At 37.8% G+C, this 15,835-nt stretch overlaps 1 protein-coding gene across 10 annotated transcripts in view; it reads right to left on the bottom strand.

Annotated features, from left to right (window-relative positions):
• foxp4 (forkhead box P4) overlaps positions 1-15,835 on the bottom strand; it is a 306,386-nt gene that overhangs the window by 80,109 nt on the left and 210,442 nt on the right. For all 10 annotated transcript variants that reach the window (XM_077203301.1, XM_077203303.1, XM_077203306.1 and 7 more), the window contains one exon: positions 8,026-8,203. In XM_077203301.1, coding sequence (XP_077059416.1) covers positions 8,026-8,203 — 178 coding nt within the window. The remainder of the gene's footprint in view (positions 1-8,025; positions 8,204-15,835) is intronic.

The raw sequence follows: 15,835 nt of genomic DNA, 5'->3' as shown, positions 1-15,835 counted from the left end.
AATAACATAAAAAGTGGGGGTGGGTTATGATACAATGACCACAGGAAGAAAAACCATCAAGTGTCCCTCACAATATAGACCAGTGGGGATTTATTTAAGACTGCAAGCGAAGCTCGGCTTCCCCTATAATGTAAAAAAATTAAATGGTCAAATATGTAATATTCTGTAAACATTTTATTGACTAAAAATGCGTGAGAACACATTCATGTCGTTCGTTCAGAATCAGCTACATATACTGTACTCGATATCCTTCTCACACATTCCCATAGCGTCACAGTGCATTTCCCTGTTGAAGCCCAGCGTCCATTGACTTAAATGGGGCTGCTTTGAACAGTTTTTTCATTGGATAAATGCTGCGATTAAGTCCCGCCCACGGACGCTCAACGTCTCTGGGGTGAATGGAGGAGTGGGCTGGCCTGGACTCCGGGCTTCTGCGTGATGATTGGAGGTTCTGTTGTAAGACTGCATCTCCTTTTGATTGACAGCAATTTTGTACTATAAAAAGTCACTGACGCTGAAGCTATTCGAGCTCAGTCCCATCGCAGATTTTGCAAGTGTATTCGAAAGACAAACTGCTGCAACCTATTTCTTGATATTTGCTTCGTGAAATTGCCAGCCAATTTCCATCATACACTTCACACAATTATACACCACATTCCTTATTTCAGTTTAACAATTCCCACATTTCCTTCGTCGAGTTCAATATCTTTTTTTTAGACCGTTTGTTCATTCATTCATTCATACAGTGTCCCCTCTTTGAAAGACCAGCAGCCGCCACTGACATACACTGTAGACCAAGGACAAGAGAAACCACAGAAATTGTTAGGAACACTTATGAACCAAATATAACAAGTCAACATTAGAAAAAAGTGTAAAATTACTCAGATGTTCAAAATCAACTAGTTGGTGGGTTGCCTGAGCATGTTGTTGAATTTTCATAATATGTATAAATGGGCTGGTTTTTAAAAACGGACAGATGACCACTGTGACCCATTCCATCAAACCAAATCATTTTCCAAAAGAGTCAAATAAAGTCAAAGTGAGTGGAGAGTGAGAAGAGGAAGTGAGAGAGACAGTGAAATCATCTGCCATCTCCTGTCTGTAGGCCATCTGATCAAAAGAGCCAGAGCTTTACAACGATGTGGTCTCCATATGCACCAGCTCCAAACCAGAACCAATGTTAAGCTGTCAATGTTTTTCTATTACTAAAGGAGGAGTCTGGCTGCCTGTTTCTCTATCTGTCTCTCTCTGGTGTTTCACATCTCCATTTTGTGCTACTCTTTCTCAACTCTCCACTAATTAGGGAAGCAGTTGCTTGTCTTCTTACTCCTCCTCATGAGAGTTTAATCCAAAACTCAGAAGTGGTCAAAACTGATCTGAATTTATAAAGATTTTACAACATCTATATACACATTAAAAGATCCTAAAAGCATCCTATTTTATAAATCAGAGTTAATCTTAAATCCAAGCGCAATGTGAAAAAGTGCATCAACTCTACCTACAGAACACATAATAATATTAATGCATATTGTGATTGTCTATTTATCATTACATTTTAATAAACAATGTTGGGCTGTTTTAATTACTGGTATATATACAAGAGCAAAAAGTTTGTACGCATGCTCTTCAATTGGCGTACACAATAATATTTTCACTTTGCCTTGATAAATCCCGATGGTTCTTTACGTTTGATGTAGGATAAAATCCACAGTATGTAGGATCAAATCCCTTTGTACGTGTACTTTATAAATGAGACCCCTGATCCCTAGAAATTTAGACCCAATTATTGGCGTTTTGAACCTCTTTATCGTCCACCAGGTAAAAAAAAACGTATGTCCAATTGCTTATACCTATATCAATGGCATCACTCATAGCAGGATGAGTTATGGTGGAGAACTTTAAAGGGAAATTGGTTCTCTTGATACTAAACAACATACTAGTAGCCAAAAGACAGGCCACATGGTGCTTCAAGAGAGCTGGTCTGGACCAGACAATGTTTTTAACCTGCTACGCACCATTTGGGGCACATTCTATCTAAATGGTTGCTTTGAAGCGAAACCACAGGTCTACTGTATCCCTAAAGAGAGTGAGAGAGAGATAAGACCACCCTATTAAAGAAAGCGAGGTGCAGCAGAGGGGTCTGTCAGGGCCACATCCCCATGCCCAGGCCGAAGTAGCTGTAGACTGGCTGTGGAGCGGGAACATTTGAAGTGAAGAACACTCTAGGGATTGAAAAACAGAAAACCCTTGGTTGGATTCCTGGCTTTGTGCAACAAGAGGATGAAATTCTATAAGGACTCCACTAGTGTGCACTCTTGTTTTTTTCTCTCTACCTCTCCTGTCTTCCTTTTTTTCTACAAAGCAAAGGGTTTTGCTGGTCTTGGGGTTGTGAAGCAGACAAGGAACATTCCTCAGGGGGGCCCAGGCGCCCTTTCTTGACACATCTCAGCGTTGCACTCCCCCCCCCCCCCCCCCCCATCCTACCCTCCCGTCCTCCCTCCCTCCCTCCCTCCATCCATTCCCTCTCTCCAACCACTTCAGCCCCACTTTCCCTCTTCCCTCTCAACTCTTTTCTCTTACCCTCTCTGACTCGGCTACCTCGTATCTGTCCGTACCCACAATCCCCTCCTCTTCCAAGATGCCAGCCTCCGTTTCTCTGACTCAAACTCATCCTGGTGCTCTCTTTCGCTACTTCACCATCTCACCCTCCCTCTGCTCGCATTCTCCATCACTCTGCTGGGCTTCTGTTTGTTTGGTAAAGACTGTTGAGTCTTTGACGTCTGCAGATGCCTGTGATTTCTCCCAGGCTCCCGAGGGGCCCAGGGAGAGAGTGCTTTGTGCTCTGACAACACGGGTCTGCAAAGAGGGAGCTGGGACTGTTTTTCTGCTCCAACGCTTCTTGGCAGGGTGTTTAACCAGTATCGCTGCACTGTGCCGCTTCCAGGTGAAAGATTTGGGCTTGGAGGAAGAGACTAGACTAGACAAACAGAATAAACAGTGAAACAGAAGTGCATTTACTTAGGTTAAGGGGATGGTTTTGATGTGCATTTTAATTAAAAAGTGTATTATACAGCTTTAGTCAACTAATTGCATGGACCATTCATGATTATTTACTGTATTTGTTTTATTTATTTATTTTACTTTTGCAAATGTTTTTACTAATTGTGTATTTTATTTTAAAATTATTATTTCTAATTGTAATCTTTTATATTAAACAAATATTAGTAATTAGTGTTTTTAAGCTTTTGAACAAAATTAATAAAATTTTATTGCATAATTGTATTTTTATTTAAGCTAAACAATGTTTAATTCTCTTGTATATTTCTTATGTATTTATTATAGCTCTTTAATTTACAACTTTAATTATACACTTCGGTTTGCGTCTCTATACATTTAATATATTTAAATGAATACAACCTTGTGTACCTGTACAATGACAAAGAGCATGACTCTACTTAAAGTTTGACATCTATCAATAAGTCGATACATTTACACAACATTTCAGTGAAAGGGGCTTTTGGAAGAATTCCTGAAACATCTCATTCTCTTTCAATAACTCACTCAATTTCTGCTGGGCATCATAGTGACCAGGTCCATTTTTAAAAATGCGGATAGCAGAGCAAGACATTAAAACTTGACAAATGACTTTTTAGGAGGTTCTGCCATGATAACACTTTACTGCTTGCTTTGCCATTTTCAGAGCCTTCCTCATTAAAGTCATTTGGCTTCAAGGCCAAACGCTCCATTCATTTAAAATCAAATGAGCGAACTTGATGATGAACTAATTCATTCATCAGATTCTTATGAACAATGGCTATCTGAGATTGAATAAAAGAGGCAGATTTCTATGGCACTGCCACCCATATCATAAAGGGCACATTGCATCGCTTGCTAGCACAAAACTTGCATCTCGCTTCAAGAATAAGAAAAAGAGGAGTGAAGAACTGAGAAGAATATTTGGGATATCTCTGTGGACAAAGAGGTTAGGACATGGAGGGAATGTCATTCAGTGAAACTTTTTAAAGTCACTATTTTAATTTGGTCTAAAAAAGTAAATGCTGAAAACATCAAGTCAAAGTCTAATTGTATCTGGATGCTGATTCTGAATAAAGTGACTATAGAGGCTGAAAAAAAGTGAATAAAAACATGTAAGCACTAGTAAATTTCCCACATTTAAATGATGACAGGAGTTCAAACAGACGCCCTGGGGACAGTATACGTTTTTTAGTTTTGTTGCTTTTTTTCCCTCTGTAGAGCTACTCAGATAACACCAAAGTATGTTTAAATGTTTAGAATTGCTACTGGAAGATGAGCAGGTGTGTGGAGCCTCACTCCATAAGGCTGAAGGCCGTGTAGAAATAAAATACACCTACACATTAACAATCACACAGGCATGTACACACACTCTTATTTGGCAGCAACCACATAAAAAAAAACATTATTAGACAGTGGCTTACAGCTTTTATACCACTGAAGATCTCTGTGTGACATATATTTTATACGTACAACAAGTGAAACATTAGAATTGTTCTAGAATGATTGTTTGAAAAATTCAACCTATAACATGGATTAAATTAACTGCTGCTGTTCTGACATGCCAAAGAGCCAGCTAAACCAATTAATATCATGTATACATTTATGAGAAAATAAGTAACAATTGTGAGATAAAGCAATTGTGAGATATAAAGTCACATTGTGAGGCATGAAATCGCAATTGTGAGATATAGTTGCAAATTATAAGAAACAAAGTCGTGATTATGACAAATTCACAAATCCTCAAACAAGACTATAGTGACTCTGAAACGGCAGTTTAAAACTAGACAAAAGCTTTTCTTTTCTTCTGACCTGCAAACTGTGACAATTATCTTAGAGTTATAGTTACGCTGTCACAGCATACATATGAATTATGTAAAAAAAAGCTGTGATGTAAAATGCTTTGGACGTTACTTTTACAAGGAGCTACTGCTGCCACCAAAAGACCAAAAGTATGGGTCAGTGTGGCATTAGAGAAAGAGTGGGAAAGGAAAATAAAGAGGGACAGAAAGGAAGGAAAGGAAGAAGACAGAAAGAGTGTGGCATTGAGGCCCACTGCGGCCGTATGTTTGACATTGGAAATGGTTTAGAGTAGAAGGAACTGGCAATTTATATCTCTAATTAAAGGCTTTGGCTCACATGACCATGTACAGGTGCACCAACACCAGAATGCAGAGCCATGAAGAAAGGCCTCCTTGTGTGTGGTGAGGCCATGATCGCTCAGCGGGAGTCTCCACACACACACACACACACACACACACACACACACACACACACACACACACACACACACACACACACACACACACACACACACACACACACACACACACACACACACACACACACACACACACACACACACACGATGCAGCTAAGGAGTGCAAACATTCACATGCATTACCTTCACTACAATTTCAAGCCCTTATTTCAACTGTCAGAAATAAAACTATGCAAAGTAGTTATTATTTTACTCTCACATAAGTTATTTCCCTCTCACTTCCTGTTCTGCTTCTCTTGTGCCCTCTTCTCTCAAAACGACTCACTTCATTGCTGATTTTTTTAACATATGGCCATTTGTGAGCAACTATAATGGTCAGACAGACTAAGACAGATATTTTTATATCCATTTTAAACTCCAGAAATCACAAGATCTCAGATCATAGGAGGTGCAAAAAAAGTATTTTGTATTGCTAACCAACTGAACATCTTTCATGTTCTGAGGGACAGAATGTATATACTGAGTAAATACTATACTGTTAAACTATTGATTCAAGGCCTTAGTCTTTTTTTTATTACAATTTATAAACATTTTTTTTTTTAAATTATATAAATTATAAAACATTTAATTTGAATTACAAATTTTGTGTGGGGTTATTTAACCCTCTGATGCCTGAATTTTGAAATTCATTAAACAAAAATATTTGTTTTGAAAAACAAAAGTGTCCATTCAATAAAAGATAATAGTAAATATTCCAGAGGTTCACCTTGGTGCCTCACTTTCGTTAAATGCATGTTCTCATAAAAAAAAAACACTCTATAAAGAGGATGGCCATACAGAATTATGGGTTAAAAGTTGATCACTCACTGTGGTTTGGATGTAACACCACACTTAAATGGCTTAAATTTAAAAATGGCTTTTAAAAAGATCTCTCCATTAATTGTGGACACCAGCATCAGAGGGTTAATAAAGACCGAAAAGAGAGGATATTCGTGTCAGAAGTCTTTGCATTTACACACCAAATCAATCCAGAGATTGAAATAATATTGTTTAACAGATCCCAATTTTTTTTGTAACAGTTCATCAATATTACATTAAGACATACTAGGATCTGTTAACAGGCGTGCAGTGTAGCCTGTGTCATTGATAACAAGGTTGAGGGGTCCTGTTACCCTCTGTGTCTGTAATGCATTTAGGGAAGAGTGTGAACAGAAAAAGAGAGTTTTAGCCAAGAGAGTCCGGGAAGTGAGGAAATTCCAACTGACAAACTGGATATGGAAGACACTGACGCATAGGCCAAAGAGCAAAAACAGCACAAGCCTCTACACGCTGACGTGTCACTGCATAAAACAGTCGCTTAGAGGTTTATTGTGACTCAGGTTAGGCTGACACTGCTGCTAAGACTGGACCTCAAGTGTGAGGAATTCAGTCAAGTCGACATCATCTACAGGAACGAATGAAATCGCCAAGTGTAGTTCTGGATGACAGCATTGGAAATATGAAGCCTGAGGACCAGATTTGGTTAAAAGATTAGTTCACCCAAAAATGAAATCAATGACTCATTCTCATGTCTCTCTAAACCTGTGCAACTTACTTTCTTACTATAAACACAAAAGGAGAAATTTTAAAGACTGTGTTGGTTGCTCTTTTGCATGCAATGACAGTGCGCGAGGCCTGGAACTTCCAAGTATAACAGGACATAAAAATAATAAAATTATCATAATGTGCCCCAATTAATCTGAGAGTGGCTGTGGAAAAACAGTCTGTCATGCAGCTTTATATTGCAAACTGGTATTTGGTATATTATTTCTATTATCCTACTCATACTCGTTTTTAGTGCTAATAGTTTGGCCATTTACTGCAATTTGTAATCATTCTAGTCATTTACCTATAGCAGCTTTTGAATTGGAAATCCACATTGTAAAAATAAGGTAGATATTTCAAATCTTCAGAAGTCATACAATAGCTCTGTGTGAGACATGGGCAAATGTGTGAGACAAATGGATAATTGATTCGGGATTCGGAACAACGTGATCCATGAACAAATCATTTTGTGAACTTGATTAACTGAAAAGTGAATCTGATAGCTAGAAAAAAATTGCTTGGCATTTATGTTGTACTTTTTTTGTGTGTGCTTCATTTAAAAAAAAAAATACATTAAGCATTAAATTCCTAGTATACAATGCCTTGAATATACACATTCTATGATGTTTTTAATGTCTGAATTCATATAATTATTAATAAATGTATTTTAATCATAATGAAGACAAAACTACATTAACAGGATGAGATTCCTGAATAGAAAATTAAATATTGAAATACTGAATAGTTTGGCAAGACAAGTTCCGTATGTAAAATATCATATGGTGCAACCTTCTAAAACTATATTCGTTAAAATAATAACTTGTGATGTTTGCAATAAATAAATAAAGTTTTTTTTTTTAAATCACGTTTTGTGTTCCACAAAAGAACTATACAGGTTTGACGATGAGAATGAGTAATTGTCAGCATTTCCGTACTGAGGTGAATTATCTCTTTACATTTTTATAGTTCCCATCAAAAACTATACACCAAACAATCAACTCTTTGAGGTTTTAAAAACAATGTAATGCAATTTGCTTCATATATCTGCTTGTTTGTACGTTGCGCAAGACAAGGGAATTGCACAAGAAACAACTTACAGCTCAACACGCTTCCTGAAAGTCAGGGTAGAAAACTTAGGGTCTTTTGCACACAACAACACACACACACACACACACACAAACACACACCTGCTGCTGTTGAAGGTGCAGTAAATCCACAGGGCTGATCTCCCCATTGGTGTCACAGTTGGACCCGCCTTCTCTTCCTCCGCCATCTGATTGGCTGCTTAGGCTGCTGACTCCATTTTGACTGGAGGGTGTAGTTCGAATGGTCTCAGTTGCTGATTCTACCATCATCACGTGACACCTTGCAGAAAAAAAAGAAAGAAAAGAAAAACATATTGAGTGACCATCAGGCATTGTTAGAAGTCAAAGGAAGCATGCTAATATATATGTAGGCAGTGTTTTATCACAAAAGCAAATATACACACTAATCAATAGCACAGATTCACAGTCAACCCCATCAGAAAGTGTTTATCTGCAGTACAAATACAGTGCCACAGCTGCTAACCTTCATAAGAACATAATAAACAAGCAGTGCGCCATACATATATTCGGATATACCTAAAGAACCACCTGAGTCTCTGAACAGCCAATGGCAGCCAAGGACACAAACGCGGAGGAAGGCGCATCGAAGGTCTGCCTGAAGAGATACTTGTCAAACTAAAATGGCATTGTGGCAAGAAAGAGTGGCATGCTTTTTCCTTTCCCCAAAGGTTACAACACAGTGCACCAGCTATGATCGAAGGACATTTGTCTTTGACAGAAAGTGTTTATGCATCCACAACAGTGACAAAGAGGCCCTTTCAATTAGAAAACATCTGCTCTAAAGAAACACCAACCTTCCGTGCACCTTATTATCAGCAGTACAAAAACACAAGCAACTTCCAAGAGAAGAGGAATGCATTTAGTATCTTTAAGAGGTAAACTGAGTGAAAGAAGAAAAAAGGCTTCAAATTAGTAAATGATTCAGTGAACTGATGACTTATTGACGTGTATAGTCTTATTAGAAAAATCACTGCACTTTAAAAAGATGTCAATTTTGTTGTAAGGTTTTTTCCTGATTTAATAATTTATTTAAAAATACATTAAATATGTAATTAACACATACAATTACTTGAATATACATATTCTATGATATCTTAATGTCTAAATTAATTTAAGTCAGTAAAATGAGATTCCTAAAAAAAAAATTGTAATACATTAAATAGTTTGACTAGGTTAGTTCAAGTGTTAAAATATCATGTGGTACACCCCCCTAAATATAATATATAATTATATATATATATATATATAAAACATTTGAAGTGGATCAAAAAAGTTCAGCAAAGTTGTCCTAAGACAAGAAGGTTTTGATCCACTTCAAATGTTGACTACTCTATATATTCCAAAACCATATGAAACATGGAACACACAGTACATTTAACTTGTTTTTACTAAATTTGCTTGCTTTGTTTAACCTTGGCCATTTGACCTGGTTACAAAAGCAAAAAGATAAAAACATAAAAATCATCAACATGAAGCATTGTGATTGCATTGTGGGAATGGTACTATCTACACATGCAGTACGTGCTGTACAGTAAACCTCGCCACAACAACAGCTGAAGACCACTAAGACAGAGATATAGTAAACTCTTTACCGGTTTCCACACCCAGATCTTCTGTACATTGGGACGTTTTGGACACTCAAGGGTGCTTTTTTGGGTCCAACAAGTTCACAGTTGGAATCACTTAAATGCACCTGGTTGAGGAGTTGTATACTTCATTCAAAGCTTTCAACTGAGGCAGTCACGCGAAACTCGCATGACTGAAGAAGATGCAGGCATGTCTTGTATCATGGGGGACGCCAACCAAAGATGTGGGTAGTTTTATTGCCTATGGAGCCAAGAGGAACCACGTGTGGTTAATTTACATCAACCCAGACCATCTATATCATTAGGATGTGACATGTAGGGGACAATACCAAAACCCCAACAACAGCTTTCAAAACCCACGTCGCCAACTATTCATCATGACTACCCTCTATTTCATAATTTCATGCAAGAAACCCACTGTTCGAGAGATGCAAGACTTGTTGCATCGGAGAGCTTGCAGAAACGAGCAGCTGCTGAGCGAGTGCATCACTGCCATATTAACCAGCCCGAGGTGTAAGCAAGCATGAAGCCTTGTCATATCCCGTAATGGGTGTATATTGCCGCTATAATGGAAGGTCGTAAATAAAGCAGCCCAATAAATCTGCACAGGGAACCTTTGATTATGGCTGTGAGACAGAAGTTTGCAGCGTCTTGTAATTGTTTTTGGCAGGCTCATCTGGGCTGCCAATGTTGAGGCTTGCTGCATCATGTTTAGCCCCCGAAGCCCCTCTTGGTGAACTTTGACCTGTGAGAACAGAGGAAAATGCATTTTTTTTCTACGGGGGATTGAGGGATACAGAAAGGGTGGGCGTTCTTCTTCAGATCGAAAAGATAAAATGTGCATTTGGGGGAGGGCAATGCACCAAAAAAGGAACGTTTGCCTTTTAATTGGGACGGAAGAGAAATGGGACCAAACTTGCCTTTGCTTCAGGGACAAAAACACACCGAAAAAAAAAAAAAATCAGCTTGCAACAGATAAAACAAAAATCCCAGGACCAGCGTCTTCGCGGCATGGTAACGCAATTCACTGGCTATGCACTGAGGTTTTCTCTTTTTTATGTTCTAATATCAGCAGATTTTCTTTGGCACTTACAAGAAAGGGTGGAGGGGGTGGTGATTCATTCTCTATCCTGTTTCTGCAAGTACTGAGACTGCAACAAGGGATCATGGGAACTTCTGTGACAGCCTGTTAAGAGCTGTTTATATTGCTGATGCTGAGAGTTGCTAAGGTAAGATAGCAACGCGGGGATAAACACGTCCATGAATTCCGATTCGGCTCCAGAAGTGCATATTAGCAGTAAAAAGTGAAAGCTGCTGATTTTTTTTCCTCATCCATATTAAAAAGGAAGTAACGCAAAAACAAACGAGGTCAGGAAATGGAGAGATGGCGAAACAAACCACAGTTTGTCTCATTCGTGACCAAAATCCCATCCTCCCCGAAGCAAAGATTCTCTTTTCTCTTCTTTCTCTCTCTCTCTCTTCTCCGTCTACCCCAGAGGCAGATGCAGTTCCGTTCCTGTGCTCAGGGTCGGAGTCGGCGGCTGGCACGGGAACAGACGATTCCGAGAGAGCAGGGTTGAAAAGACGCCGTCTGAGCCAGGTAGGCCAAGGGGCGGAGGTCTCCTGGGTAAATCTCATACAGGTGGGCCGTCACTTCACACCCTTTCAAAAAATAGCAAGCCCAGCGGGGACTAAAAGCTTCCAGTACTCTGACAGGGTCAGAGGTGAAAGGTAGATTGTCTTTTCCCAGCTTGCTTTTTTATTGTTTAGGGAACACAGTTTGCTAAAGACGTCAACAGTATTAACATAGACAAAGCATCGTGAACTTGACAGCCGTTTATACTTTCCATGCAACAAAGGCAGATGAGTCAATGACATATAAGAGTCTAACACTTTACAATAAGGTTTCATTAGTTATGATGAACTAATGATATGCACTTCTAAAGCATTTATTAATCTATGTTCATGTTAATTTCCACATTTACTAATGCATTATTGAAATCAAAAGTTGTAATTATTAACATTTTATTAACTAAGGTTAACAAAGATTAACAAATACCGTAACAAATGTATTGCTCATAGTTAGTTCATATTAGTTAATACATTAACTAATGTTAACAAATTAAATGTTATTGTAAAGTGTTACCGAGTGTCCATTAAAAAAAGTACTCCTTGTATTCAAGAACTGTGTGTTTTTTAAACTTCATTTTTCACTTTCTTTTTTGTTTCAAATTTAATGACTTGTGGTGTAAAAAGAAAAATATTTCCTTTGACCTTGATCTTAATCATTAAATAAAAAACACTAATTATATTTTTATTACGTTTTGGGGACCCACACCACATGATATTTTACTAAAGGTCTAAATTTTTATTCATAATTTAAAAAGTGTATTGTATAAAATGGTGATGTATTTTTGTAGATCTTAATCATAATTTCCCAAAAAGTTTAAATACATTTTTCAAGTTAACAAATATCAATAATTAAGAATTCATGAAATATCATTACGTTTTTGATGAGCTACACCAAGACATTGTAAAATCTCAATATAAAAAAGCGAAATTAATTTTAAATCATAAATTAAAAACTTGTATATTGAATAACACTTTAATGTTTTTTTTTAAAGCTAAAAAAAGTAGTAATCATAGTAAAACATTTTTGAAGTCAATCTGTAAACATTCAAATGATGACAGGCTCAGTGCATGAAGCACAGATTCGCTGAAGTGGATCTCAATGTACCTCTGAACCTGAATACCTGCTTTTACAATCTTTCATGGCCCGGTTGGCGTGCCGAGGGCTTTGAAGAGGATTGAGGCTGTCAGATCCAGCCGGCTGATCCCAGATCAGCACATCTGCAGCCCCCAGACAGCGGATTGGGCTCATCGTTCCGGTCCGACTCCAAAACACAAGCCCCACTAATGCCTTCTGAATTCAGTACTTCCAGCCTGGATCATTTCACCAGAATGAAGATGGTAAACGGCCAGCACCATGTTCAGATGGTCCGTACAGCGCCAGCTAATGGAATCAGTCTTTATTATTTCAGATGAAAATGAGTATATTTCAATTCCGTCCCATAAAAGTGTATTACTGGCCTCTAAAACATTGAAAGCTCTATAACGGATAATTGACTGCGATACCTGAAATTTCATTTTACACGGTTTGCTTTTTTCCCTCTTGTTTAGTTCTCAGTGAAAGAAAATATGGCAAACATTAAACCCGGCTAAAGATTTTCCTCTGCCGTGAAAAGGACTGTTCAAGAAGCAATATTTAAAATAACGCAAGGATTCAAGCCGTAACTCACTTGGCAATGCCGACAGACTGGTTTAAATTTGCAACTTCAGCTCTCCGGCACACACCAGAGCTCCATTTAACTACAAAGAGCATTACCCAGATCTAAAAAGAAAATAAAACGGACGTAATACAAGATGACAACTTTGACAATATTTATAAAAATGGAACACCGCTTTATTCTGCCAGTCCTTTCCCACTTTTTTATCACCGACTCATTTACTCCATCTTTCCTGTCCTCTTCTTTATATAGGAACTCTTCAAGGCACATGCGGAACCGTTTCGCATTTTTCAGCAGGGCTGTTAGCTTTATTTGTCTTCCTTTGCACCTGTGGAAGAGCTCTTTCTGCACGTTACGCACACGCCAGCACACACAGACAACAGTCTCAGTAGTTTTTCAGCAGGTTACCAGATTAATAACTCTTTATCATGTTAAGCCTTATACAGGTCTATTTATATAAGTCCCACAAAGGCTGTTTCTAGAGCCTTGCATCAGCTCGCAGGAATGCTCTTATTAATAAAACAAAGAAGCAGCCAACATGATTAGTGGAGACAGCCACAGTTGTGCCAGCACATCTCATGTCTTTTCCCTCAGGCTACTGAAACAACAGTCCCGCAGAGAAGCGAACGCTTCGTCAGGAGTGCGCCACCTCAGTTTGTCACCAAATATGATTGAGCAAAGTCCACCTGAGCACACGTAACAACTTGCTCTTTTCCAACAATCTAGTGAGCTGCCTGTAAAAGGAACATTTTAAGACATCATAGGTTCAACAACACAAGGCTGTTTTTAATTATTGTTTTTAATTTTAATTATCTCATTTTGGCCCATAATGCCATTACGACCAGCTAAAGTAGCTCAAACAGTAGAGCATAGTCGCATTACAGAGACTGCACAAACTAATAAATAAATACATTTTAAAAATGTAAAATTAAAATATTAAAATTAAATTAAAAAAATTTAAATATATAATAAAATCAAATAACTAAATTAAACTAAAATAATAAAATAAAATACCTTGAATGCAAGAAAGTTGCTCATGAAATATGAAGCTCAGTGGAGAAAAATCTGGTGAAAAAAATCCAGATCCAGTGAAAAATTTTTATTTTTTGTTCAATGCAGAGAAGTGCGCATAAAAACAATTTTTAAACACTAAAAATAAAAAATAAAAATAAAAAATAAAACCCCTTGAATGCAATGCAAGTTCTTTGAACAACTGTCAAATGCATTAAAAGTAAGGCTCAGGTGAAAAAAAAATCCTAAAATGGCAGAGAAGTTAAATAACATTAATCATAAAAACTACTAAAACTTATATTTCATTCAATACTGAGAAGTGTATATTAAAAAGTGTAATACTTTTTAGTATAAAAGAATCTCACAAGTAGCTTAGCAAAATGCTAAGAGTGTTTCAAATCAGCAGTTGCAGAGCAGCCTGTAAGCAGTTGGGAGTTTCAAAACCTAGTAGCTCACTAGTTAAAACTATTAATTCAAGCCCGAACAAAAAAATAAGCTGTTTCTGAAGAAAGCACGCGTTCATTGAGTTTATTTATTTGCCTCATCAGGAAGAACTGCTCTCGGGACACAAACATTCAGGAACGCGGTCTACGGAAGGATAGGGTGTATTTGTGTTAGCAACTCCAACTGCAAGCCCACGGGGCAGAGGCCAGGTGTGTGTGTGTGTCCCAGTGGTTAGAACACACAGCTTGCGGCTCTTCCTCTAGATTTGTCTTCCCTAGATGTATGGTTGGTGGTGGTGGTGGTGAGAGGGAGGGGGGCAGGTATGACTACATCAAGTAAAAGGCCGGGCCCAGGGGAAGTCTGTCACTGTCTGCTGTGAAGACAGATAGCAGGAAGACCCAGAGCTGAGAGAGAGCGTGAGAGTGAGAGAGATGTAATGAGCAGGGTACCTAAAGTAAGTCCCCACAAGAAAGGTTCAGAAACAAATAAGTTTTCTTGATAGAATAATAAAGGATAGTCTGAATTGCTGGGTGTCTCTTAGCAGTTTTAACCTTGGCCCAGCACCGGCCACTTCTAAGGGATCAACTACCCGCTCCTCCCGAGGGGTACGGCGCACTGGAATATCCTGACAGTAAAGAAGAGACCCTCGTTTGAAGACTGCTTAGCCGAGCACTTATGCATTCCCTTTTTATGAGCGAAGCTGTTCTCCACTCCACTCCAGCGCGGTTTCTCTCCGTGGAAGTGGCACACTGCTCCACTTGGCATTATGACAGAATCCCTTCACGTTGCCACCCACTTACACACTCACTCACCCCAGGCCTTTAAATTCAACATGAAATGGCGTCCGCAAACCATTTTACTGACGTAATGTGACATTTTGGAGTGAAACAGGATATTTAATGAGAAAACAATGGTTGAAACTTTTTTTTGTACTTTTTTTTTTTTACTTTTTATTGTATTATCCACCAGGAGTCGATTGGATCTTGAAAAGAGGGCAGTTTATACCAAAATGGGGTGAAAACAACCCAAATCTCATGACAAAACTTATTCTACAAATTTGCATTTTCATACAAATTAGTAACTAGGATAATTATTGATAACTACAATTAAAACTAAAATGATTAAAAACATGTTGATTGAAATATAATTTTAAAAAAATATATTAGATGCATTTTTTTTATAAATAAGTTCTGCTAATTTAAAAATAAATTAGAAATGCTTGCAACCACCTAAAATAATTTTAAGGTAAAGCACTAAAATAACTGACTGGCAATAGATTTTAAAAATTGTAAAAAAATAGAGAAAGTGAAACAGTTAGAAGTTATTAAAAAATTAAAGATTAAAAAGCACAACACAATTAAAAAAAAAATTGTATTTTGCACTTGAGCAGGTTGTTCAAAAACGGTACAAATGAGATATGAATTCATATAAATTTGTAAAATGCAAAATAACAACAACTTGTCAAGAGAATGTGTTGGCTGAAAATAAGATAAGGTAACTCTAACAGCCGAAAAGTAGTCGTAAAGCCAAATGTTTTCTTTGCAATAACATGCACCAAGGAAT

The sequence above is a fragment of the Siphateles boraxobius genome, unplaced genomic scaffold (genome assembly GCF_051911475.1).
Source record: "Siphateles boraxobius isolate OS27281-9 unplaced genomic scaffold, OSU_SipBor_1 5, whole genome shotgun sequence".
NCBI lineage: Eukaryota > Metazoa > Chordata > Actinopteri > Cypriniformes > Leuciscidae > Siphateles > Siphateles boraxobius.
The sequence above is the reverse complement of the archived record's forward strand: the minus strand, read 5'-3'. Positions and strand labels throughout refer to the sequence as shown.